Consider the following 26,338-nt stretch of genomic DNA (forward strand, 5'->3'; position numbering starts at 1 on the left):
ACCAAGAACAGAAATTGTTTGTAAATAATGAACCTTATTTTTTATTATTGCCAATCCCCTAAGATATTGTATTTTACAAATCTCCCTCCTGTGACTGGCCCCTCATACACACACACACACACACACACACACACACGCACACGCACACGCACACACAATCACACCCCCACCTCCTACTGTACAGAGACCAAGAACAGAAATTGTTTGTAAATAATGAACCTTATTTTTTATTATTGCCAATCCCCTAAGATATTGTATTTTACAAATCTCCCTCCTGTGACCTCTCCCTTATTTTGTATTTTATGAAGTTAGCGCGGGCTTTGCTACCCCTTGGCCTGGGACAGAGGGACACCCCACCCTCTCCCGGTTTACCCATGCCGCTGCCCAAGTTGCTGGGCCTTTTGAATTGCCAAACTGCTCCCTCCTCCAGCTCAGCACATGCTTTAAGAAAGCAAAATTAAAAAAAAAAAAAAAGATTCAGCATCAATCCCGACTTCGTGCACTCTTTGTGAGGGTCCAGGAGTGAGAAGAAGGAGTTTATTTCTATTTCTGTGTGGTGGGGGGAAGGGTGCCTGGGGAAAGACCTGTCTATCTGGAGACTTTTGTCCAGCCAGTCACTGAATTTGGACTGGATAACTCAAATCCAATACCAAGAACTACATTTAAAAAAAAAAAAAAAGCCAGGCAGTAGTGGCTCAGGCCTTTAATCTCAGCACTTGGGAAGTAGAGGCAACCTTGTCTACAAATCCAGTTCCAAGACAGCCAGAACTGTTATTGCACAGAGAAACCCTGTCAAAAAAGAAAAAGAAGTCGATGTAGTGTTGTACACCTGTAATCTCAACAGACAGGAGACCGGCTTGGAAACTCAGCTCACAGGTCAACAGAGAAAGAGAGATCCTACCTCAAAATACAGAAGGCAAAGAGCATGGTGGTGCAGGCTTTTAATGCCAGCACTGTGGAGGCAGAGGCCAGTGGACCTCTGAGTTCAAGGCCAGCCTGGTCTGCAGTGAGTTCAAGGCTCAAGGCTACATAGTGAGACTCTGTCTTTTGCTTTGGTTTTTGGTTTTTGAGGCAGGGTTTTTCTCTGTACTTTTGGTGCCTGTCCTGGAACTCTCTCTGTAGACTAGATTGCCCTTGAACTCATAGAGATCCACCTGTCTCTGCCTGGGAGTGCTGGGATTAAAGGTGTGCGCCACCACCGCCCGGCGGGACTGTCTTAAAAGAACAGAAAAAGAAGGCAGGAACACTCTAAAAGTTATCCTGTGACCTCCACTTGTACAACATGAGTGCAAGCAGACAAGCACACGCAGCAAAAGGAGAAAAAGAAAGAGAAGAAGGGGAAGCAGGAGGAGGAGGAGAAGGAAAAAAAGAGGAGGAGGAAGCAGCGAGGTAAAACTGTAAATCTAAGGCTGGAGAGAAAGGGCTCCCGGCATCCAGGTGATGTGTGAGGCTTGAATCTACAGAAAGCGGAAAGACGGCAGAGCTAAACACCAGGGAAGACCATGGTGAGGAGGAGGAAGAGTGAAGGAAGAGATTGAGACAGAATGAGGAAAAGGGGCAAGGGATGGGAACTTAGTGTCCAGAAACAACAGAGAAGAAAACTTTACCACTGGCAAAGCAGGCCCTTAATCCCAGACAGAGGCAGAGACAGGCAGATAACTAAAGTCAAGGCCAGAGTAGTCTACAGAGTAAGCTCCAGGATAGACAGGGCTACACAGAGAAACCCTGACTAAAAAAACAAAAAAACAAAAAACAAAAAGACAACCGAGAGAGAGAGAGAGAGAGAGAGAGAGAGAGAGAGAGAGAGAGAGAGAGAACTTTAAGACAGGGTGGGGTGGCTAGATTGTCAACTCACAGAAGTAAGAAAGCAGAAGTGAGGAGGTCCCGGTGCCCTTGGGCAGGAGTGAGGTAGAGGCAAGAATGGGCGGGTTGGAAGTGGTAGGCACAACCCTAGGGGGCCACCCAGGCAAGGTCAGGCTTTTTTCCACATAAAAGGAGACTGACCGTAATTCTTTCTGGAAGACACACACAGAAAGAAGACTGAAGGTGCCACTAGGGATGACAGCAGTGGCAGACGGGAGTCAGGGAGCCAGGGAAGTCAGGGCAGGGCTTCACTTGTACCAAGAAGACCTGAGTTAGAATGGAGCAAGTGTTCTATAGAATTGAGGGGAGAAGGAAATTGGGGGAACCCTCAATAACCATGAGACTTGGGACAGGGCAGCAGGGAGTATCGGCATGAAATGAAGACAAAAGGGTAGTTTCAGACAGTTCCGAAGGGTAACAGGGTCTCCCTTCCCCCATTCCTCAGCAGCCTTCCTAAGAGCTGTGATATCCCAGCAGGGACTGACATGGTCCTAGGATCCCTCCCTCTCTGCAGTGCTGGGGATGACACCCAGGGCTTTGCACTAGTGCTCAGTGACCTACACACCCGAAAGGAGGCTTTTGGTCTTGTGTTTGTTGTTTTGAGATGCAGTCTTACTGCAAAGACCAGGTTGGCCTCAAACTCAGCAATAGTTGTCTGTCTCCTGCCTCCTGAATGCCAGGTTAGAGTGTGTGTCACCGTACTTGGCCAAAAACGGCATTTTACAGATGAGAACAGCAACAGCAAACCAGTACTCTAGGCTGGGGAAGTGTTCAACAGTAAAGAGAGTGCACTGAGTTTGGTTCACACACACAGAGAGATAGAGACAGACAGACAGACAGACAGAGACAGACAGAGACAGAGAGAGATACAGACAGACAGAGACAGACAGACAGAGACAGACACAGAGACAGAGACAAAGAGAGACAGAGACAGAGAGAGAACGCCAAGCTTCAAAGAGATCAGACCTTTTCAGAGCCGTTTGCACACTAGAGCTCAGGTCTTCTGGCTCCACCACAGCCCCTGAGCCCCTTCCTGTCCCCCTTCCTCCTCTATGACCATACAAGGGACTTGACTCCCAGGGTTTCCTGAGGCCCATGGCTAGCAAGTAGCTTCTTGTGCAGGTCTATCAAAAATGTTTCCCCAGCCTGTGTTAGGATGCAGGGTTACTCCCCTCCCACAAGCCACCATAGACTGTGCCTCCTGGCTGGAGAGGAAGAGCATGTCCCTGTCCCTAAAGGAGTGTATCCCCAGCTATGGAGCAATAGCTTCACATTTTGTTGTCAGTCCTGGCAGCCTGCTTTAACACAGCCCTTGTGACAGTTTTGACAATGCCAGTTATCCTGCCTCCATGACCACAACAAACCCTTTGTTAGAGCTCTAAACCAAAGCTCTGAAAACAGGGTAAGTAGCTGACGGTGAAGCCATGAGCAGAGATGGGCCAAGCAAGGTTCCAGACCCAGGAGGCTGGACCAGCTCAGGAACCATCTGACCAAAATGAACACCTGTCTGATGTAAGTAGCAAGTACTCTGTGTCTCTCTGGGAGTAGAGGAGATAGGCCAAGACACTTGGTTCCAAATGAGTCCAAGTTGCTTGGTCATCAGAGTGTGTTCTCTCCCTGTTCCACTTAATGTCTCCACCCCAGTGAGCTCATCTGTAAAATGGTACCCACCTTCCGAAAGCTGTTTGAGAAGTCCAGGAAAATGCTTAGCGACACAGCCATTATGCCGCAGACATCAGTAACTGTTTTCTAAGTACGGCAGTGGTAATGGGTGGGCTGGGGCCAGAGGAGTAAGATGCCACTACAAAAGGCTGCAGAAGGTGGTGAGGCTGGTCAGGAGGAGGGCTTCATTTTTCTCCTCTTGGGAAGGAAGCCAAGCCCTAGCTTAAAGATAATGCAGCCAGCAGCTAGCCCAAAGGAGTGAGGTGTGTGTGGATGGCGGAATGAAGCCCACTTTAAAAGCACTAAGTGGGGAAGAGCTCTGCAGGAAAGAGCCAAACAAAACCCCACCTGGGAAGCCAGCAGCTATGCAGCTGGTGAGTGAACATCAGACCCGGGCAGCGCTACCGTAATTCACGGTGTAGGAGGCTATTCTGGGCCAGGTTGATTGAAAATCAAAGGTCAGAGTCCTAGAGGAGGGTGGACTGGAGGGCAGCTGGGTTGCAGGGTGGGGCTCCCAGCCCCCAGCAGCAGGATTTCTTTGTAACTCGGCTTTGGGGAGAAAGCTCCTTTGTGGCCAAGGAAGTTTAATCCAAAGGGGGCTTGCTGGGCCACTAAGACGTGGGGAGCAAAATGATAGCAGGCCTTTGGAAATTTACAGAGAAAAGGGAGGGTTGCCACAGCAGCACAGCGGGGGCGGGGGGGGGGGGCACGAGAGCTGGTACCAGAGGCCTGGACTTCAAATGCCCTGCCACTCACCATGAGCTATTTTGAGCAACTAAATCACTGAATGTCATTTCTGAATCCTTCTCTACAGCGTGAAGGAAACCATAATACCTGCTGCTCAGGGACGTGGTTGCTACTGTGAAGGTGTGCAGGGTTTGCCCGATGCAATCTGCTTGGGCCAGAAAGAGAGCATCTTCAGTAGAGCACCAAGAAGGAATGCATGGGGGCCATGGCTCTGGAAATGAGCTTTGAAGGATGGGTGTGCTTTCCTTATGAGAAGAGAACATACCTTGGGCGATGGATAACCTAAGCAAAGGCATAAGACAGCATAGCCACAGCCAGGACGCAAAGGAACCCAAGGCAGTCCATTCTCTCCCACCTTCCCACACTCACGGGCAATGGGAAAGAATGGCAGACTACACTCGACATCTTCACAGAGGACACAGAAGGGTAGGAGGAAGCCTCAGCTGGACCAGTTAAGGAGCTGTTTTGGAAAGGAAAACTTTTAATGGAGTCTCAGAATTTAAAATCTGTAATGAGAAGGAACCCCAGGTGGATGGGACCACCTAAATGACACTATGAAGAACTGATAACAGTTCCAGAATAAGATGCATCAGAGGAAATGGATGGATGGGTTGGATGGTGGGATGTGGGCCTTGAATCCAGGCTGGAGGATAAGCAAAGGATTGTCATTAAATACTGCGTGGAGAAGGGACCTGAGGTCATAGGTCAGCTTCAGAAAGATGGAGTACGGGTCACAAACACATTAGATCTGAGGACTCACCCAGCTTCCTGCAATGGTACAGTTGGAGAACACCCCCAAGCCCAAGAGAAGGTGGGGCAAAGACAGACATGGAGTTAAGATGTCAAGGCAATCTAAGATTGAAGCCTCTAGTTTCCTTTTGGCCCCCTGTGTCCTCCTCTCTCCTAACAGCTTCGGTCCTAGAAGATGCTGATTCAGCTTTCTGGGATACCCCAAATCCAGAACATAGAGGACTTCCAGAAGGCCCAGCATCTCAGGGTTGGGAGTTATGGCTTTATATACACCCCAGTTTGGTCCAGCTTAAATAAGCCCTGGTCCTGAGAGCTCTAGGCCTGGAGATGGTCTCCCCACATTTGCAAGATGTACCTATAGATTGATGTAAGCCATATGTTTCCTGTGCCCCTTCCTCAAATCCAACCTGAACCCTAAACTCCCATAGCGCGGATAGGGTTAAAGCTGCTTCGTGTCACCGCCCCCCCCCCCCCCCCCGCACCTGCCTACAGCAGCAACGAATGCCAAGGCCGGAAAACGAGGGACAGAAGGAGCGGTTTGCATCACCGCGGCTGAGTGACAGGTGGAGCGATGATTGGCAGGTGGTACCAGTGCCAGGGTAGGGGCACAAACGTGGGCCAGGGCAGCATCCTGCACTCTGATTTCGAGACCCCAGCGAGGTTGGTGGCCTCGGCTCGCTGAAATGGGCTCGCTTTCCCGGGGCCCAGGACCGGTCAAGCAGCGCTAGTTGACGCCCGCCCCTCGGACCCCAGGTACACTCTGGTGCAGGCGGCGGCAGCTACAAGGCTCCGGATGGGCTCGTCCTAGGGGTCCGGGGTTCGCCCCGGCAGCATCCCACGCAGCATCGCGACCCTTCCAAGGACACAATCTCTCCAGGGCTCAGGAACATCTCCGCCGGCCTTTCTCAGGAGCTGAGTTCTGCAGCTCCGGGACCCTGTCGTCTGGGCTCAGCGTTGCCACGGACGTGCAAGATCCGGCTCCTCTTTGCCTTGCTCCCTGCCTGGCGCCCCCATCAGGGGAGCGCTCGAGACTCTGAACTTTGGTGGGATTCCCGCCAGGCCTCGGGAGCACGGACGCGGTCCGCCAAAGGATGGCAGAGGGGCTAGGGGGAGGAGGACCGCGCGGTGACAGGCCCGCCGGCGGCCGTGCTATGGAGGAGGAGGTGGTGAGGCGGCGCTGCCGGCGGGGTGAGGAGGCCGAAGTCTTTCAACCCTGGCCCGAGGGTACCCGAAGTGTGGCTGCCGGAACCCCGGTGGAAGAGCGATTTCGCCATATGCACCTCCGAAAGCAGGTGTCTTACAGGTAAGGAGGATGGGGACTGAGGGGACACTGAGCGCGGATCACCGGTCACTGCGCTATCAGCATTCACGACGCGCCCACCTGCCGCTTGCCTGGTCCTGTTGTAGGGGCTGGGATTCAGAAAAGCAGTAAGGATGCTTTCCCCTCCTGGGCTGTGAAATGTGAAGGCTCTGTTCATTCGGCATCTATTTGTTGAGTGACAGTTGTGTGCCTAGTGCTGTGTCTCTGAAAGCCCACAGAGATGTGGTCCGTACAGACGTCTGTGTACTGGCCTTTCTTCCAGGAGAATTAGGCACAGCAGCCTCCTCCTCTGTGCCCTCCTGTGGCTGCCCCTGTGTTAAGCACAAGCTGGTGTGCAGGAATTGCCTCCTGCCACAACAACTGGAAACCTACTGCCCAGAAATGGAGAAGAGCATCCCACCAAGCCCCTCGAACACAGCGTACCTGCACTAGTGTCTGCAGTAGCAGAACCCACCCCATTGTCCATCCAGCCTCTTAATTACGCTATCAACTGCCCACTTCTTTGATCCTGCCACCTCTGTTCAAAGGGTCCCCTGGCAGAAACAGCTGGAGGCCGTTATAATGACCTGGGGTGAGATCTGTGAAAGAGAGTGCTGTTCTTCACAACAAAGGTGGGGCCCAGGTGGAAGGGAGGAGATGGGCAGTCTTCAGTTTCCACTTCCCCATCAAGCCCTTGGCACAGAGTGGCATTCTTTGGAGGGCCCATTAGAGAGATCCCAAGGTCCATCTGCATCCCTTAAAGCCATTAACCTGATGGGAGAAGACAAGTCTGCTGGCCCGCAAGGGGCTTGGGCATGTCTGACAGTGAGTGCCCTGGTTCTCTTCAAACCTTCTGGGAAGAAAGAGCATAAAATTGGTTCAGCCCCGAGAGCTATGAAGCCATTAGGCCTGGATCCATCACTTGAGGAAGGGTGGAGAGGGAACTTAACCACCATCCTGCAGTGGGATGGATGCTCGGAGAAAATGGAAATAGGTTAGATTCCCAAGGGCCCTACCTTCACTCTGAGAAGTGTGAGCATGCTTGGCTCCATTACCAAGATCTTCCAGAGCCCTGCTAAGAAGAAAGTATCTGCCGGGGCTTCTGGCTGAGATAGAGGAGTTCCTGAAAGTACCCCTGGGGGAAGAGCAGAGTCTGGAATCCTGGAAGAAATATTGATTTGGGAGTCAGGAGATCTGGTCAAAGACATCCATGCTTAACTATCTTAGCTCTTTACAAAATGCACCACCCAGGATTTTCTCTAGATGCAAGTCAGGGAAATATAGCATCTCCACTAGAAAGGAGGCAGGGTCAGGTAGAGCTTGGAGCACAGTGAACAGAGAGCATCCTTAAAGGGTTGACATAGAAGATGCTGGGTGTGCATGAACACACATAGGGGGTGGCGAGGCAGCTGTAAGGACCAAAACTCCCCCATGTAGACACTCTTCCACAGCCCAGCATGGAGGTCCCTAGCCATCAAGTATGCATAGAACCAAGTTAGGTCTCTTATTCTGAGGCTCGTACCTGGGCAGGACAGATCATTACATGCTGAGGTCAGCCAGGGGTCTAATCTTAACACTAGAGCTGAGCCAGGCATTAAGGCAAGGACGGCCGCTAGGTAGAGGTCTGGAAGGAGGAAGTAGCTTGGGGGCCCTTTAAGCCTTCAGAGGAGACAAAGAGGAGGCAGAGGCATGTGGGAAGTCTTGAGAGGCCAGCTGACGCAGGCTGCTGTCCCCTGGCTCTCAGGAGCTCGGACCCACCGTGGCCCTTTTCACATTCTCTGCCCGCCTCAGTTCCACAAAACTCTGGCTCACAGCTAAACCTCCAGTCCTGCTGTGAGGAGTTGCTAAGAAAAGCAGTTGAAAGCCCTTCACTGAGAGAAAAGGCTTTCAGGCAGAAATGCGGGGGCATAGAAATATGAGGGCAAGAGACGGGGTGCAAGCGGAAGCAGGACAGAGGCCTGGCTGCTTCTGACGCAAGAGAGGACCACAGGGGCTTTCAGCAGGACTTTAGAGGCTTCTAGGGAGGAGGGGCCTGCTGAGAAGTAGCCTCAGAGTTGCCACAGGCTGGAAAACAGAGCCCATTAGAATGCGGTAGGCTCTTGCTTGGGTTAAAAGTGACCTGGTTTTCAACAAATCCCCATCAAAAGGAGCAGGCGGAAATGTAGAGCCTCACATCTCCCATCCACATCTGGACAGGGGAGAAGGTATCCCCAACACGGCTTGAGAGACTTGGAGTGATAAGGAACCAGAAAGGAGTGAGGGATGCTGGGTTTGTTGTTTGTGGGCCACCTTTAGTGTTATGCCCACCTCTAGTGCTACGCCCAGTAGTTACCAAACCAAATCACCTGGTGTGTCTTTTTAAATGATTTAAAAAAATATATTTTTTTTATTTATGTGCATGTGTGTGAACCTACACTCCAGGTGTGTAGAGGATCCTACAGAGGCCAGAAAAGGGGTCAGATGTCCTGGAACCGGATTTACAGGTGGTTGTGAGCCGCCGCATGTGTACTGGGAACCAAGCCTGGCTCCTGTGCAAGGCCAGTACACACTCTTAACTGCTGAACCATTTCTCCAGTCACCTAAAGAATATCTTTAAGGCTGAAGTTGTAGCTCAGTGACAGAGTGCTTGCCGAGCATGTGTGAGAACCTAGGTTCAATTCTGGTAAGACATCAGGAAAAAAATAAAACAATAGAATGGTTTCTTAGCTGGATGGTGGTGGCAGGACTCGGGAGGCAGAGGCAGGTGGATTTCTGTGAGTTTGAGGCCAACCTTGTCTACAGAACAAGTGCTAAGACAGGTTCCAAAGCTACACAGAGAAACCCTGTCTCAAACAAATAAAAATAAAAATAAAGAATGGTTTCTTTTTCTTTTATTGATATTATTGAGCTCTACATTTTTCTCTGCTCCCCTCCCTGCCTCTCTCCTTCCCCCTTCAACCCTCCCCCAAGGTCCCCATGCTTCCAATTTACTCAGGAGATCTTGTTTTTTTATACTTTCTACTTCCTATGTAAATTATATTTATTTAAGTATCTCTTAGCATCCGTGTTGTTGTCTAACTTCTCTGGGATTGTGGTTTGTAGGCTGGCTTTCTTTGCTTTATGTTTAAAAACCACCTATGAGTGAGTACATGTGATAATTGTCTTTCTATGTCTGGGTTACCTCACTCAAAATAATGTTTTCTAGTTCTATCCATTTTCCTGCAAAATTCAAGCTATCATTATTTTTTTCTGCTGTGTAGTACTCCATTGCGTAAATGTACCACATTTTCCTTATTCATTCTTTGGTCAAGGGGCATTTAGGTTGTTTCCAGGTTCTGACTATGACAAACAAAGCTGCTATGAACATAGTTGAGCACATGTCCTTGTGGCACAATTAAGCATCCTTTGGATATATACCCAAAAGTGGTATTACTGGGTCTTGAGGAAGGTTGTTTCCTAATTTTCTTTGAAATCACCATGCTGACATCCAAAGGGGCTGTGTCAGCTTGCAGAAGTGTTCCCTTTTCCCCACAATCTCTCCAGCATAAGTTGTCATGAGTGTTTTGGATCTTGGCCATTCTTACAGGTGTAAGATGGAATCTCAGAGTTGTTTTGATTTGCATTTCTCTGATGACTAAGGATGTTGAGCATTTCCTAAAGTATCTTTCAGCTATTTTAGATTCCTCTGTTGAGAGTTCTCTGTTTAGGTCTGTACTCCGTTTTTGTTTGTTTTTTTGTTTTATTGGATTATGTGATCTTTTGGTGCCAATTTCTTGAGTTCTTTGTATATTTTGGAGATCAGACCTCTGTCTGATGTGAGGTTAGTGAAGATCTTTTCCCAAAAGAATGGTTTCTTAAACCCTACCCTTGGACATCTTCCCCTAGGTCAACTGGGGTTAGAGTCTCAATCTGTAAACCTCTCTTGTAATTCTGATAGTTCAGCCAGTTTGAAAACCACTGGCCTCACCTATGGAGAAGTCAAAGAGAAAGATATGGCTAAGAGAGTGAAGCGGAGATGATTACAGGTAGGAGGTGTCCCTGTACATGCTGCCATGGTCCTGGATTTCTGGTCTTTTTCCTCAACAGAAGCCGGATCTTGTACAAGGCCAGACAGTAAATATTTTAGGCTTTGCAAGACCTGAGTTCCTTGTCATGGCTACTCAGTCCTGACCATGGTGCAAAGGCAGCGTAGACAATGTGTGGCTGAGTGAGCATGTCCGGTTTCCTCTAAAGCTTTGCTTATAGACCCTGAACTTTACATCTCATATCATCTCACTGTCACAAAATCTTATTCTTTGGTTTCTTCCTGTTTTGAGAAATGGAAAAACCATTCATAGCTCTGAAGGACCCTATACAATCAGGCACTGGGCCAGATGAGGCCCAGGAGCTATGGGCTGTTACTCCTGATCCAGGAGATGGGACCCCTCAAGCCTTATGGCAACACTCTGATGCATCCATTTACCTGAGCACAGAGACATAGGTGTGGCTCCTGCATTCCAAGAGAGATCTGCACACTGGCTTAGGGGCTGAGAGTCCCGGTGGAAGCCAGCTCTGACCTTTCTGAGTTGTGATTCTTTCACCTCTAACCCTGTTTCCTCACATGAAAAAATGGGAACAATGATACCCACTTTATAGTGTGGGTAAAGGATGATGACACAGACTACGGGCATACAGTTCCCGACTCTAGGTGAACTAGTAAAAAACGCGAGCTAGATCTTCCTTAGGGCTGGTCGGGTTAGGGTGGTCCAAGAAGGATGGTGGAAGCAGACTGGAGCAATGCTAAAGGTGGGAACTGGAGATAGCAAAGCCAGCCGTCGCTAAGAGCAGGAACGAGCAGGTCCCAGTCCCCGTTGCCCCCTTATCCCTCAGGGAGGGTGCCCCCTGTGACGAGCACGCAGCCTCGGGGACACAGCTCCTCGAGGGAGGGGCACCCATGCTACTCTCCCTGCTGCTATTTACCAGAAGCTAAAAATAGCCCTAGAGTGACAGGGAGATGGGGCCGATTTGTAATTTAAATAGCAACAGGATAAAGCAAGAAGCTTGCTAGAGATCACATTCTGTCCCGAATTAAAAATGCAAAAACCGGGGGCAGAGAGCTGAGCTGGAGCAGGGGGAGGGAGGGGACCGCTGGCAGAGGAAACCGGAAGCCGGGGGTCCTTCCATTTTCCTTCCTTTGTCAGAGCCCAGGCCCTGACAGGAACTCCTTCCTCCAGTTGGAGGGTTGCGCAGAAGAGGGAGTGAAATGCCAGGGCCCGCAGAGTCCAGAGGCGGGAATAGACTAAGGCCTTTGAGCAGCAGTTAGCTCTCCTGAAGAGGGTTTCATCAGACTTCGTTTTGGCATAAAGACTTTGGCATGTGTCCCCAGCAGCTCAAAGGCCACATAGCATAAGCCATTTGGGTATGTCCAAGGTGGCTAAGAGGTCGCTGCGGTTTTGAGGAAGTTCCCAGGGGTGCTGCGAAGAAGTGAGGGCACCAGAAAGTCTCTAGTTTTTGTCTGAGTTGGTACATTTTCACAATGGGACATTCAGAAGAGCTTTAAGGGCCAGGGCCCAAGGACAAGGGTCAATGCCGGCTGGGAAACCTCTCTAGTGGCATGGAAGTTTGGGGAAAGACTGGGAATAGATTCCAGGCTTTTAGGCTACAGATGATTGGGGAATGGGGTGCACAGCAGGCTTGGAGTTCCCTCAAGATCACTGACTCAATCTATGAAGCTTCAGAGAAGTCAAGACCACACAACGGGAAACTTAATCTGATCTGTTTCATCCCAAAGCCCCAACCTTGTGGACTTCCCAGGGCCGCCTTTCAGTTTGCCTTTGGACTCCGTACTGAATGCTGGTATTGGGAGGGGGAGTGAGGGGAGTGGGCACTGAAGGTTTTCTCTGCATTCCAAGTTTGTGACTCTACCGGGTTATAGGAGGATCGTCATGTATCTGCTGTCCTGCTCTAGGGGTTTGTATAATCCAAATTGGGGGCAAAAGGGAGTTATGTCTAGAGGCAGATCCTGCTGAACCTAAGAGAGAACCATCCAAACTCCCCTCTGACCTTCAGTGTGGGGACTGGGGAAAGAGCCAAAGAGTGACTTCCAAATGATGATGGTCTGAAGAACTACCTTTTTCTGCTAAGCTGCTCATGCTGGGGCTGTCTCCCTTGCCCCCCTCCCCACCACCATGGTTAGAGTCCTACCTCTTCCATGTCAGTCTCCTTTCTGTTCATAGCTTTCAGGAAGCCACCCAGGAGGACCTTCTGGTGGAGCCTCTGTCACCTGCAGCACTGGGATACATAGTTTTGAGGCTGTCATGGGCTGCAGACTAAGACCTTGTCACCCAGTACAGAGCTGAGGGTATAGTTTAGTGTGGTAGAACACTAGCATGCAAGAGGACCCAGGTTCAATCCCCATCCCTGGAACTGCAAAAATAAATACATAAATATAAAATAAAATAGAAAGGAATCATCAAGTCCAATTTAAGGCTAATGGGTAGTGCAGAGTCACACAGCAAGGGCTGGATGTGAGCTAAGTGACTCTGTCCTGGGTTCTTTCCACTTCCTCAGGGCTGTTGCTTGGGTCGGGGTATGAAGGATGAAGACTCCAATTGACAAGACAGCAAGGACCACCATGCCAGCAAGACAAGCATCCAGCAGCATAGCCAGAATGAAATTCAGGGGTTAGGTCCACAACTGAGAAAGCATGAAAAAAGAAGGAAATTTTGTTTACTGAGCCTCTACTACAAAAAGCATCCCTTCCATGATGTAAGCTGAAAGAACACCTCCACAGGGAAAGCCTGGGCCAGGAGGCAAGAAAGCAAGAGCAATCGGGACACAAAGAGCCCGAAGGTCAGACCAAGAAGGCAGGTTTTGAGGGCAGAGGATGTCCAGGTTGTGGATTGAGTATTTGGTGGCCTGGTACATTTCTTTTCCCCAGCTCCCACTTGCTTATCCAGGCCAGAGAAAGTAGAACACCTCATCCTCAGGGGCTTCAGCAAAGACCAGAATAATCTCCTTACCCAGATTCCTCTTCCTGTGTGTACCTGGGTGGATGCTGAGGGCTCCCCAGCTCCCCAGTGCTGGCACATGGCCTATAAACTAACAAGAGCATCTTCCCCAGCCTTGTCCTCTCCACTCAACCAGAGTGTCTCTGGCTGAACAGTCATAGTTACCCTGCAGCTCAAAGCCTGACTTCCCCTCCAGGAGCTCCATTTCCTGCCTCTGCTGTCCAGATGGAAAACAAGCCCAGCCCCATTTCCTCTGTTTAACTGCTGCAGCTTCTTGCAGAATGCCTGGGAGGAAGGCTGGGCCCTGCCACCGCCTCCTGTTAGAATAGATCTTGGCCTGGCGGGGAAAGTCTCCGGGAGACCTCAGCACAAAGAGTCCATGTTGAAGGACTCAGAGGTAACATGTTCGTGTTCAAGGGACAGCGATTGGAAAAACAGGTGCAGAGTCTGACAGGCATTCAGACCTCAGGAAGGCAGTAAGATCCCATAGACCTGGGGTTAGAGTCTTTGTTTGGTTTGGTTTTTTTTTTTTGTTTGTTTGTTTTTCAGTTTTTGAGACAAGGTTTCTCTGTATAGTTCTGGCTGTCTTGGAACTCACTCTGTAAACCAGGTTGGCCTCAAACTCAGAGATCCACTTGCCTTTGCCTCCCAAGTGCTGGGATTAAAGATGTGCACCACTACCACTGGCCAGATTATTATTTGTCTGTGGGTTTGTTTGTTTTGTTTTTCCTTTTTTTTTGAGGGATTTAGATTGGCAGGTTTGTGTCTCTGTTTTCCCATGTGAAAGGAGGAAAACAGGTCTGACAAGATGGTTCAGAGAGTGAAGATGCTTGCTTGAAGCCTAATGCCATGAGTTTGATTTTCAGGACCTACATGCTGGAAGGAGAGAACCAACTCTCACAAATAGTCTTCTGCCCTCCATCCATGTGGCACAAGTACACACATGCATATATACAAACACACATAAATAAATGTAATTTGTGTGTGTTTTGTTGTTGGTGGTGGGTTTTTTGTTTGTTTGTTTGATTGATTTTTTTGAGACAGGGTTTCTCTGTGTAACAGCCCTGACTGTCTTGGAACTCACTCTGTAGACCAGGCTGGCCTCAAACTCACAGAGATCCGCCTGCCTCTGCCTCCCCAATGCTGGGATTAATGGCGTGCCATCACTGACCAGCGTTGTTTTTAAGATCAGGCTATGTAGCTCTGGCTGGTGTGAAACTTGCTGTATAGAGAAGGCTGGCCCTCATAGAAATCCACCTGCCTCGGCTTCCCAAGTGATAAAACTAAAGGCATGCACCATCATGCCTAGTTTCTTTTATTTTTTTTAATTAAAAAAGAGGAAAATAACAAGCTATACCTCATAGGGTCATTAAAGAATTCAGTGAGGGGGCTGGAGAGATGGCTCAGTGGTTAAGAGCACTGGCTGCTCTTCCAGAGGTCCTGAGTTCAATTCCCAGCAACCACATGGTGGCTCACAATCATCTGTAATGAGATCTGATGCCCTCTTCTGGCCTGCAGGCATACACACAGACAGAATATTGTATATGTAATAAATAAATAAATATAAAAAAAGAATTCAATGAGATGATTATATATTAGTAAGCTTTACCGGAGGTGTCCATTCACCGGGTGAGTTACAGAAAGCAGCTCTGTTCTAGTCACAGGCGCACGGGGCACAGAGCTGCATGGAGGTCAGGTAGACTGTCAGCGGACTCTGCAGCATGCATGCTTTGTGGGATTGACACTGTTTCTGTCCTCCAGGAATTCAGAGTCACACACACAACTAAGGAACTAGTTATAAAGCAGCATGGTTAACGAATGCTTGAGAAAGGCCCAGTTTTCTCCCTCGGCAGCCTGAAGGATAAAAGAGTAAGAAGAATAAGCCTTGGCCCTTTTTATGTTCGCTAGGCCTTCACGGTGGCCTCTATCTCCAGCCCAGTCTAGCCTCAAGATTTTTCCAGACCTTCCCGTATTCTCCCGCCTGCCAGTTTCTCAGCCACATGCCTCTTCCCTTTCTGCTCTCTCTATCCACAATGCTGTTCTCCAGATGGTCACATCGTCCACTCTCTTGATTCATTTGGGTCTACTCTCAAATGTCACCTCCTTACCCAGTCCCCCGATTATCACTCTCTTCCCCCTTCATTTTGCCTCCCTCCCTCTCTCTCTTTAATAGTACATCTCATTGTCTGACAAGCATGGATTGCTTGTTTCCTGACTGTCTTCCCCTACTGGACTCTAAGTTCCATGAAGGTAGAACTTGCTTCTTAGCTCCCTGCTCTAATACATCATCCCATGGATACAATGAACCAATAAATATTTTCTAAATAGTCTATAAATCCTTTTGCCTCTTATTTAATCCACTTACAGCCCAATGAGTCCAAATTATAGTTCATTCTACAGATGAGAAAACAGGTTTTCCAAAACTCTCTGAAAAACATATTTACTGGTTAATTGTTTATAGTCTTGTTTCCAAGTAAAGTGACATTAGGAGATTTATGACCTGGTCCAGGTCCCACTGCCCTTTTCAACACACCACGGCTCTGTGTGCCTAGCTCTGAAGGATGGTATGGTGCAAACAAGATGCTAAGAAAGCTGGATACAGACAGGCTTAGTACCCTGGAGCCAGTGTGCCTCGGGGAATGTCATGAAGTGAGAGACGTTAGCGGGACCAAGAGATGAAATTCAGAGAAGTTATTTGGAAAGGAAAGGCATACTGGAGCTGGGGTGCAGATTCCAGTCCAGGCAGGTCTAGTGTCTGCCTGGCAGCTTTTGACTCTTGCTTGGGTTTCTCTCTTGACTGCTAGGCTGGACTTGTCCCCACCTGCCCCCTGAACTCCATGCAGCTCTGTGCCCTGCCAGTCTTCTGCCCCAGTCAGCGGAAGGCGCCGACAAGCCCTGTGGTCCTCAGCTTGAGCCTCCAGCCGGCCTCTTGCACCCCCCCCCCCCAGTCAGGAAGTGCGGAAAGAGGAAGAGAGTCCCTGGGCAGGATGAGCGCACTGGGGGCTGGCCACAGCGCCGGGGGAGGCTGTGATGTGGCTGCAGCTCTGGGCCCCGCGAAGGTGCTGGGGACGAAAGAAGCCGAACTGCCCAGGGCACTGAGGCAGATGTGGCGCTCCCGCTCCTGGGATGTGCCACAGATCCCTGCTGAGGTTCCCCAGACACAGTAGGTACAAGGGTGGCCTGGGATGGGCACAGAGTCCTCCATCTCTCTATGCACTTTCTAACTGGTGTGGAAGAATGGCAGAGGTGGGCTCACCCGTCCATTTTCCAGTAGTTCCTCGGAGGCACAAACGAAAGAGGTCTGAGAACAAAGCTGATGTTTCCAGGCTTGGGGTAACATGGTACAGGGCTTCACTCCAGGATAGGAGTTGTGAGGAGAGAATCCCTCCCAGCACTGACTGTAGGAACACTATGTGGTGTGCTGCTGGGTTTTCCCAGTCCAATGCCTGTGTAAACTCGGGGGATCTTCAGGCTGCCTCCAGCTTTTCCCGTAGAGCTTGTTGATAACCACCCGAAAACTTCCTCAAAGTCTTCGGACCCAGGAGGCCAGGGTCAGGCTGTCTTCCATCCTAATCCCCATTGCTGGCTGGAGATCTGGGGTCCGGCTTCTCCAGATGGACTGGAAACTGTATCAGAGAGGGTTCTGGGCCTCTGGGTGTTGGCTGTTGCTCAAAATCACGGGCTTGTTTAGGGGTCACAGCCCCCTTGCTTTGGCTGTTTGTGGAAGACTCAGCCTGGAAAACATGCTGTCAGAGCCCCAGAAGAGAGGGTAAAAGTGAAGGCGACAGGATGTGGCTTTCTAGAAGGGAGGGCACACTGAAACACTAGGCATCAGGGTGGCATGATTTGGGAAGGAGGCGGACCAAGGCTTCCAGGCCTCCCATAGCTCTGCAACATCTAGAGACCACCTGAGTTGTGGATCCCCAAACATGTGTGATGGGGTGTCTCCTGGTGACTTCTGGTTCCAATTGGTCTCATTTCTGGAGGAGAATGTGTGTCAAAACTTAAGGATATTTCTGGATGTGTGTGTATGAGGGAAAGTTGAGGTCCTGTAATTGTTGCCCTCAGAGATATCCGTGTGTAGGAGACATTTCATTCTATATGGGTGTTTATGGGAAGGAATGTGTAGGTTGTGACTGTTATCCTTATGTGTATTAGAATGTGCAGGAAGTATAAGAGCTCAAGAGAATGTTGGACATTGTGCTGGGGAAAATTCCATACATTAGGAATGGGTAAGGGACGGAAGCCATGTGAGCAGCTGTGGAGGGGTGACTTTGTCTGAGGAACACTGAGGTTCTTTGTAAGTGCGTGAAGGTCACTGAATGACTTTGGTGTCTTGAATGTGAGAGGAAAGTGTAAGTCCAGTACTGACTGAGGGTGATTAAATGTGAGGGGCGTGGCTGCTGTGTGCAGGGAGAGCCTTGTGTGACTTTTGTTGGTAGTTGTTCTTTCGGAGAGTCAAGGGGTAAGAGTGGAGGGCGCCACGAGTGGCTGAGTGGGTACAAGAGAGCAATATATAACTTGTGGGTGCGGGAGGAGAGGTGGTGACAGCGCCCTCGAGTGTGTATACTTTGGTCATGTAGGCTGCTTGATGGAGGAGGACTGAGGAGAGCGGGAGGAGATCAGACATCTGGGAACAGCTTGAGCGGCTCGCAGGAAGTGGGTCCCCTGCCGGCGGGCCGGTAGCCGAGCCGGGGGTGGGTGGTACCTCCGTAAGTCCCGCCCCCAGGCCGCCTCGACCGGCTGAGGCACGGCCTGAGGCCGGCAGAGGGCGCCGTAGGGCGAGCGCGGCTGTGCGGCCGAGGGGGCGTGCTCGGCGCGGGCGGGCAGGCAGAGGCCCGGCCAGCTATGCGGGGTCCTGCGACCGCGGCTGTCGGCACTTCCTGGAGCGGAGGCCGCTTCCCCGGCACCTGGGAGCGGGGCGCGGGGACGCGCAGCACAGGGCGGGCCGAGCGCGCGCTCGCCATGAGGTTGGCGGGCGGTGCGGAGCGGGCGTGCTGAGCCCCGGCCGCCGGCCCGGCATGGGCGTCTCCCGCGGGCCCACCGCCGGCCGGGGCTAGGGCCGGATGGAGCCGCGGGACCCCAGCCCGGAGGCCCGGAGCAGCGACTCGGAGTCGGCCTCTGCCTCGTCTAGCGACTCCGAGCGCGACGCGGGTCCCGAGCCGGACAAGGCGCCGCGGCGCCTGACCAAGCGGCGCTTCCCGGGGCTGCGGCTCTTTGGGCACAGGTGAGCGGGGTGACGGCGTGGGTGTCCAGGCGCCCGGCACAGGCGGTCCAGGTGGTGCGCGAGCTGGTACTGGCTGTGTCGTGCGCTTCGTCCTTAGTGCCGTGGTAGGGTCAGCTCCTAAACCTTCCCGCAGGGAGAGTCTCCCCAACTCCTTGACACCAGCGGTCAGGAACCCTACGACTGGCCACCACTCCTTTTTGCCAGTCTTCCTGAGCCTTTTTCCAGCGTGGTGGGGGCGATCACACCCCCCTTCGTGTTCTCTGGAACCTATCTGCCAGCTACCACTGTTTGGCATCTGCTGATTGTGGTCACTGTGATTTGCCAGAGCACATGGCTGTCTCCAGGTCACTGATTAAATTACACAATGTTTTAAACTTCTTGGAACAGTGGGTGTCTAGCGTTTTGTTCTACTCTCCTCGTAAACAGCATGAAGATACCCCTTCTCCCTCAGCTAGGCAGTCATCCTCTCTTCCCCCACCTAATTCCAGTTCTTGCTTTGGAAAGGGACGGAGTGGGCTATAGTTTTGAATCAGGGTTGACTGTTGAGGCTTCATCTTGCCCCCTTCCAAAGTACTCCAAATATCACCATATTGTACCTGTGACAGAGCTTTGACCACGTCTGTGGTGGAGAGACTGAGTGCGGGCATTTCATGGCATGTGTGCTCATGTGTGCCTACCCGCAAAGCCCTGGTAGAAGGGACCACCGAGGAGTATCCTACCTAGCTCTCGGATTGATTTCTTTCTGACCTCGGATTTCTTTGGTGGCTCAAGAGTTTGCAGCCAATCAGCTAAGGACCCTAGAGCCTTAGCTGATTGGACTCTGACCTCTTGGACTCTGCCCAGGGCCTCCCTCTTACTTTTTGTGGCTGTTTAAGGCTTTGCTGTATTTGGCCCCTTCTGAGCTTTCCCTGGGCCCTTTCCAGGGTAGATTTACCTACTAATAACCTGTGTGGTTTTCCTCTGCTGTGTGGGTGGTGTGCCTGTGGTGCTGATCTATGCCCTCTGCTTGGCTTAACCTAGCCAGGGCCCTGCTCTTTGCACCTGCAGTGTGTTGCTGAGCGTACACCACAAGAGATCTGGATGCTTGCACTGGCAGATGGAGCTTGGTAGACTTCTGTGAAGCCACGCAGGCTCAGTATCACATCAGGCAGGGCAGGCAGTGAAGCTTCCAATACTTCTGTTTCATCACCCACAGCCCTGCAAGATCAGAGCAGCTGACACCCAGCTCTGCAGGATGTAGCCTCCAGTGTTCACAGGCTCTTGGGGGGAGGGGCTCCCCTGAAGGCTTCCTGTTGCTGCCCATGGGGCACCAAGTGTTGAGTGCTTCTGACCTGTGGCTGTGCCCATTTCGAAGAGCACAGGCTTGTGGATGCAGGCATGAGCTTTGGGCACATTCAGCAGGAAGAACAAGCAGAATGATGAGTCCCTTTATATAATCTCTAAAATAAGCAGGATAGGTTCTATTTTTCCATTTTTATAGATGAAATAAACACAGTATCAGAAAGGAGCCATTTATCCAGAGTCACACAGCACATAAGAGGCCGAGACAGCATTTGAACTCAGGTTGGTCCGACTCCAAAATCCACATCCCTTTCTCTGTACCGGGATCCCAAATACAACATCACAGAGGCCCAGGGGAGCTTTAAGAAAGTCGGATTCTTAGATCTTACCATTGTATTGTGTATCTAGCTCTTCAGCTCCAGAAGTGAGCCTGGGCATTTCTCTAGAGCGCACAACCGGAGAAGTACAGGATCACACCACCCTGGGATGGGAAGTGATTTCCTAGGATGCTTATTGAGAAGAAAATCAGAACACTTCTAGAAACATAGATGCAGTGGCCTGAGCTCTGGAGGCCTGCACCAGGGCAATGGTGCTCTTAAAAAATGAAGAGACTGGGAGATACTGCTGGGGAAAGGGGTCCTCTGGCAGACCAGGGAGGCTAGCCTCCGTTCCCTTCATCTGATGCCAGGTGACAGTGGGAATAGATGTTAGGATTAGTGCCTCTGCTTTGGGTTCTGTCATTTTAATGTATACTGCTGTCTTCAGTGCCCAAGATGGAACCATTCTTCCCATCTTTTCCCAGGCTCCATGCTTATTTATAACCCAGCTCTTGTTTCTCCTTGGACATTCAACTTTGTGTTTTACCCCACTGCTTTTATCACCCCACTTACACCTTATGCCTTGGGCCAGAGGGGCCTCCTAAGTGAATGGGCCAGAAGACAGGTCAACAAGTGACAACCAGCGGAGTGGGGACTGCTCAAGCCATGTTGGGCGCTGTATTTGGACCTTGGCTCACTTAGCAGTGTCTACTGTGGGCTTGGCGGGGGTGGGGTGGGGTGGGGCACATGTGTGTCACTTGTGGTCAAGTCAGAAAGAACAGTATCTGTGGTGTCTTCCTTCAATCCTACCCCTGCCCTATACAGTTGGCATCACTGGGTTGGGATCTGGGGACCACTTTGCCACCTACCTCTTCTTAGTCCAGTGAGACACAGAGCTGAGCTATAACTTTCTCAGCATACAGAGTCTTCCTTCCTCTGTCTCTGTCCCACTCTACTGCTTCATGCTGGAGCCCTCGGCTCCCCCCTGGAGGAGAGAAGGGTCTGCTGTGACCCCGGGTCATCTGGTTCTCCTCTACCCTGCGTGGAGCTGGTGGAATCTTTACACTCCGGCTCTCTGAACCTAAAGGTTGGTCAGTCTCCAGTGGGAGGACGGTTTCCCAGAACCAGTCCAGGGTCTAAGGAGAGGGATCGACTCATCCTCTGGCCTTTTGCCAGCAGCTTGGTCCTAGGCAGGTCACTCAGTTTGTGGATTAGCTGGTTTTGCACCCCAGGGGCATCGGAAAGTGCCTGGCATCACTCACATGTCTACAGAAGGAGCTTTGGCCATCCAACCCCCTGGGAGCCGGAGCGTCTGTTCTGCCATTCCTGCCCTTCATTAGTCTCAAAGTCATCAGCTCCCAGAGGGCAGGAGACACACCTGTGGAGCAAGTTTGACACAATAGGTCTCATTTAGAGGCCGTGCCACCTGGGACCTATGAGCACAGTCCTGAAGACAAGGCTGGCAGAGGTGCCTGCTATGCAGCATGAGCAGAAAGAGCCCCTGTTTGAGGTGGTTTTGTAATGAATGGGGAGGGACACGGTGAGGGATGCTGCTCTTTCAGAGGCGAGAACCCCTGTCCTTGGCGCCAGGATGTCTGGGGGCAAAAGGAACCTCTCTGAGTGAATCAATTGTCTTGCTCAGGCTATTGCTGGGAACAGCCCAGGTGGCTGTAGAAGCCTTGGATTCTTGCCAGTTTGGAGAAGAAGGGACCTCGGTGCCTCAGCTGGGTGCACCCTGCTCTCTGCTCCTCACACAGCCGTGTGCCCAGGTATGGAGCTGGCTCCTGTTGGAAGTGAAGGATAAATTCTCCTGGTCTCTGTCTACTGCCACATGGACCAGTTTCTGGCTTGCAGGTCAGGGGAGGGAATGGGCAGTTCCTGTCATTTGGTCACCATGGAAAGGTCAAACTCCAGCGTGTGGACTGACCAGGATTTGTGCTTATTACAAGAAAATATGAGAGAAGGTACCCTTCCAGTCAAGGGCAGAGAGAGGACTCTGATCCCTGGCAGAGAAAGCCTAGGCTTGGGACCTGGGGCTGGGCATGAGAGCAGCAGGCCTGCCCCTGTCTTCCGGGAAGCCTTTCCAGACTTCCCCATGTTCCCCCAGAGGTTGGCTAGCTTTGAGACTTGGGCTGAGCTGGTCCCTTCATCTGCCATAGTGGGTCAGAAGACTTCAAGGTCCTTGAGTGACCCAGGAAGCTGCCTGCAATATCACTGTGGCAGCAGCAGGGGACCAGGACTACCGTGGGGAAGGGCAGCGCCAGAAAGTTCCCTTCTGCCAGGCCGTTGGCACCTGCTGTGTGTGGACCCAGACACCTTCACTTGGTGAGCTACCTGAAGACTCCAGCTGGAATAAGGGGTCTGTGTTTTCATATCACTTGGCTCCACCCTTCCAGGTCCCTGAAGGCTGAGGCTCAGAGAAACAACCTTGACTCAGCGAAGGTCTCACAGCCAGCCAGGGTCATGTGTATTTGTGCCACATCAGGACCCCAAGCCTTTCCTGCTTCTGAGGTCCTCACCTGACACTCCCAACCTGACCCTTTTACAGGGTTCGACTAAGACCATAGGAAAACACAAATATTTACATCTAATTTATCACAGTATCAGAATTATAGTTAGGAAGTGTCAATAAAAATAATTGTATAGTTGGGGGTCCTACAACATGGCGAACTATATTAAAGGGTCACAGCGCTGGGAAGGTGCACCTCTGCCCAAGGTTCACAGCTCCCCTCCTTCCTGGAGCCATTCCTGGTGCATTGTCTCAGCCTCTACCTCTGTTTCATGTGAGGGCCCTGGGTGTCCTTAGAGTGCCAATGTCCTCTCAGCCCAGGCAGGAAAGTCTAGGCCAGAACATGGACCGCTAAGGCCTGCGAGAGTGGTGTGTACACCTAGAGCTGTGCCGGGAGGGGGGGTGGACGAGGGAACTGAAAAGAGCACTCGTGCTGTCCCTCCGCTCACTGTGTCCAGGTGAGTGATACCCAGACCATCTTTCCTCTGGCCATTAACGACAGGCTTATAAGCCCTCCAATGGCATAGAATCATCACTGTAGTGGCCTGCATGGTTTTTTTTCTTGTTTTTTGTTTGTTTGTTTGTTTGTTTGTTTTGTTTTGTTTTTTGAGACAGGGTTTCTCTGTAGTTTTGGAGCCTGTCCAGCAACTAGCTCTTGTAGACCAGGCTGGCCTCGAACTCACAGAGATCCACCTGCCTCTGCCTCCCGAGTGCAGAGGCCATTTTATAGATGAAAAAGATCAAGGCTAAGAAAGGTCTTGAAGTCCACCCTGGACCTCAGCCCAAAAGCCTTGGCACGGTACCTGACTGCCATGTCTCTCCATCCTTCCTTGCAGAGCCTCAAGAGGCCTTAGGTATTCCATGGGTTTGTGAGAGGTTGTATCTCACAAGGGGTTGCCATGATGGATGAGATCCTCAGGGTCCGTTCAGCAGGAGCAGGCCAGCTGTAAAGATACTAGGTGGGCAGCCTGCGCCCAGAAAAAAACCCATCAGGGTACTTGATGGCTGGACCTGGAGAAGAGGGGTCCTTCTGTGACCTTTTATTAGGTGCCAGGGGAAGAATATTCAGAGGTTGGGTTCAGAGGACCCTGTAAGCCTGGGGTCTGTGAACAGCCTGAGGAAGAGAGTGAACCCCACTTGTACCCAGAACTCTCTCCCTCTATTTGCAGAGATCTCCTCCTCCTCCCTTCTGGAAGAGTGCCAGTTCAAAGCTCCCACAGAAAGCCCTCTCCCCTGCCAGGGCTGAACACCATCATAGCACAAGCCAAAATAGCTGTCTGGGAGCCTGGGCTGCACCACCCACACCCCAGCATCTTGCGGGTTAACAGCTTGTCTGTCTCTCCGCCCCCCCCCTTCCCTAGCTTGCTGACATTTTACAGAGAGCCGGGGGTGGTTGTGAAAGGGGCAAGTTGGTTCCTGCTCCCTAGCCCACACAGACAACCCACTGATACAACCTGCCGCTGCCCACCTAGCTCTGGAAGGCATCCTGTAGGAGAGCCCTGCTGTCTGACCTGCTGGGAAAATAAAGCTGAGGTCTGCCTGTTAGGCCTCAATATGAGTGACACATTGTTGAACCCAGTCTGGGAGACCCAAGACAACACTGGGCAGCTGGCCACCCTCTCACAGCCTTTTTTAGTTTCGGTGGGGTTGGGGAGTGAAGATGGGGGTTGAGACAAGGTCTCACACTCTGTAGCCCAGAACTGTCTTAGAACCCACGGCAATTCTGCTGTAGCCTCTTAAGTGTTGAGATTAGAGGCATGAGCTACCATGCCTAGCTCTTCTGGAAATCTTTTAAAGAGACTAAGACTCCTGTGAGCCAGCGCTAGGGTCTGTAGACAGGTCCTTGTGTTTGCATGCTTTACTGAGCTCAGCATCTCTCCAGACCCTGTCTGCTTTTCCCTTTGATTTGAATGGTGTGCCTTACTTGGGCATAGTGGTACTTGAATGTCATTTTAGCACTTTGAAGGCTGGGCCAGGAGGATACTGAGTTTGAGGTCAGCCTGGGCTACATAATGAGTTCTGGGCTATATAGCAGACCATGTTGCAAAAAAAGGATAATATTGGGGGGGGGTGTCTATTTTGTTTTGTTGGTTTGATTTGTTTTTTGAGTCAGAGTCTTGAACTTCCACCCTTAGCCTCCCAAATACCTAGGTATGAGCTGAACATTTTCATCTTTCACCCTTGCTGGTCACCAGAGACTCCTGTACGTGGCTCCCTGAGTATCCTCCACACCAGTGTTCTGTCCCTGGCCCACGTGTCTTGACTTAGATAGATGTTACCAAATTGTCTTGTTAAGCATTTACCGTAATTTTTGGGCCTCTGGAGGTATTTCCTTTCTTGAAGCACTCATTAAACTGACGAAATATTTACCATGAACTTTCTCTTTCTAGCCCATAGCAGTCCACAGAGCCCTTGGAGCCCCAGTTATCAGATGGGGAGACTGAGGCTCAGGCAGGTGAAGCACCTTTGCCGGGCATTGTAGAGCTGGTCAGAGGCAGAACTCTAAACATTTCCAAGTACGCGGTGGCCAGCCACCTTTATTCTGGCAGAGTTCTTGCTTTAGCAGTAGGAGAAGTCCTTGGTAGCATGCATGGCGGTCTGGGGACAGGTGGGGATCTGGGAGCTGAGAGCTATTCTAAGGAAGTGATAGCGGAGGCTTCTTTCTAGGCTAGGAGCCATCACCCACTCCATGTTTTCTGACTTTGTTTATGAAACCCAGACAGCGGGGTTGGAACCCACAGTCACAAGGTGACGGTGGTCAGTGAGGTTGCGGGTAGGAGAGGGGAGAGTGTTGGATATTTTTCGGACTGGGCTAGAGGATTCAGAGGTTGTGAGAGGTTAAATTTTAAGTAGTGGGTTCATCTCCTCCTAGCAGGTGAAGAATTGGAATTTGCTTCATATACTTGAGAAGGAAATGGACCCAGACACAGGTACCACAAAGGAGTCCCGTTGGGAGACCTGGAAGAAGACACATTAGCATTCCTGTAAGGGGTCAGTCTCAGGGCTGCCTGTAAAACACAAGGTGCTACCCAGTGCTAGCAGCAAGGCCTTAGGAGCTGGCCAGCCAGCCTGAAGCCTCTGCTGAGGAGGGACCATTCATTAGCTATCTCTTCTCTCTTCAGGCCATGCTCAACACTTGGGGGTGTGATTACTAGTGATACAAGGTCTCAGGGCCTGTAGTCTCTTGGGGGATGCAGCCTAGCAGGTCAGTACTGTTAGCCTAAAATAACCAGGAGGGGGGCTGAGTGCAAGAGCAGCTCATCCCCACTCTTCCAGGGGAGAGTGTCCGAGGGAAAGTTTTCTGGCAGAGCCAGTGTCTGAGCCAGCTCTGGTGGGAAGGAGGGCTGGAGAGATGGCTCAGAGTTAAGAGTACTGGCTGCTCTTTCAGAGGACCTCAGTTTAATTCCCAGCAACCACAACCATTCACAGCCATTTATAATGAGATCTGGTGCCCTCTACTGGTGTACAAGCATACAGACAGACAGAACACTATATATAATAAATAAATAAAGATTTATTTTAAAAAATTGAGAAAGAAAACAGAGTTTGAGGTTGGTAAGGAGAGGGGCCTGGTCTCCATTAGAGAGACTCCATTTTAAAGGGACCAAGCATAGAGGTGTCTGTGTGCCAGAAGCAGCCAGAAGCGGCAGATAAGGGCTTGCCAGTGGGTTTTCATTGACGCTCTGCCACTTGTCAGCTGTAGGCCTTGGGCTA

General features: G+C 50.9%; 1 protein-coding gene across 5 annotated transcripts in view; it reads left to right on the forward strand.

The window, feature by feature from the left end:
- The first annotated feature begins 5,544 nt into the window (after positions 1–5,544).
- Dgkz (diacylglycerol kinase zeta) overlaps positions 5,545–26,338 on the forward strand; it is a 41,434-nt gene continuing 20,640 nt past the window's right edge. For 2 of the 5 annotated variants that reach the window (XM_013352684.2, XM_013352685.2), the window contains exon 1: positions 5,545–6,325. In XM_013352684.2, the coding sequence (XP_013208138.1) occupies positions 6,114–6,325 (212 nt within the window). In that variant the 5' untranslated portion in view covers positions 5,545–6,113. Of the gene's footprint in view, positions 6,326–16,277; positions 16,454–18,087; positions 18,518–26,338 lie in introns of those variants that run through there. The other 3 variants (XM_013352687.2, XM_013352688.2, XM_013352686.1) reach the window with 2 other exon arrangements.

Source organism: Microtus ochrogaster (assembly GCF_000317375.1).
Source record: "Microtus ochrogaster isolate Prairie Vole_2 chromosome 14 unlocalized genomic scaffold, MicOch1.0 chr14_random_1, whole genome shotgun sequence".
NCBI lineage: Eukaryota > Metazoa > Chordata > Mammalia > Rodentia > Cricetidae > Microtus > Microtus ochrogaster.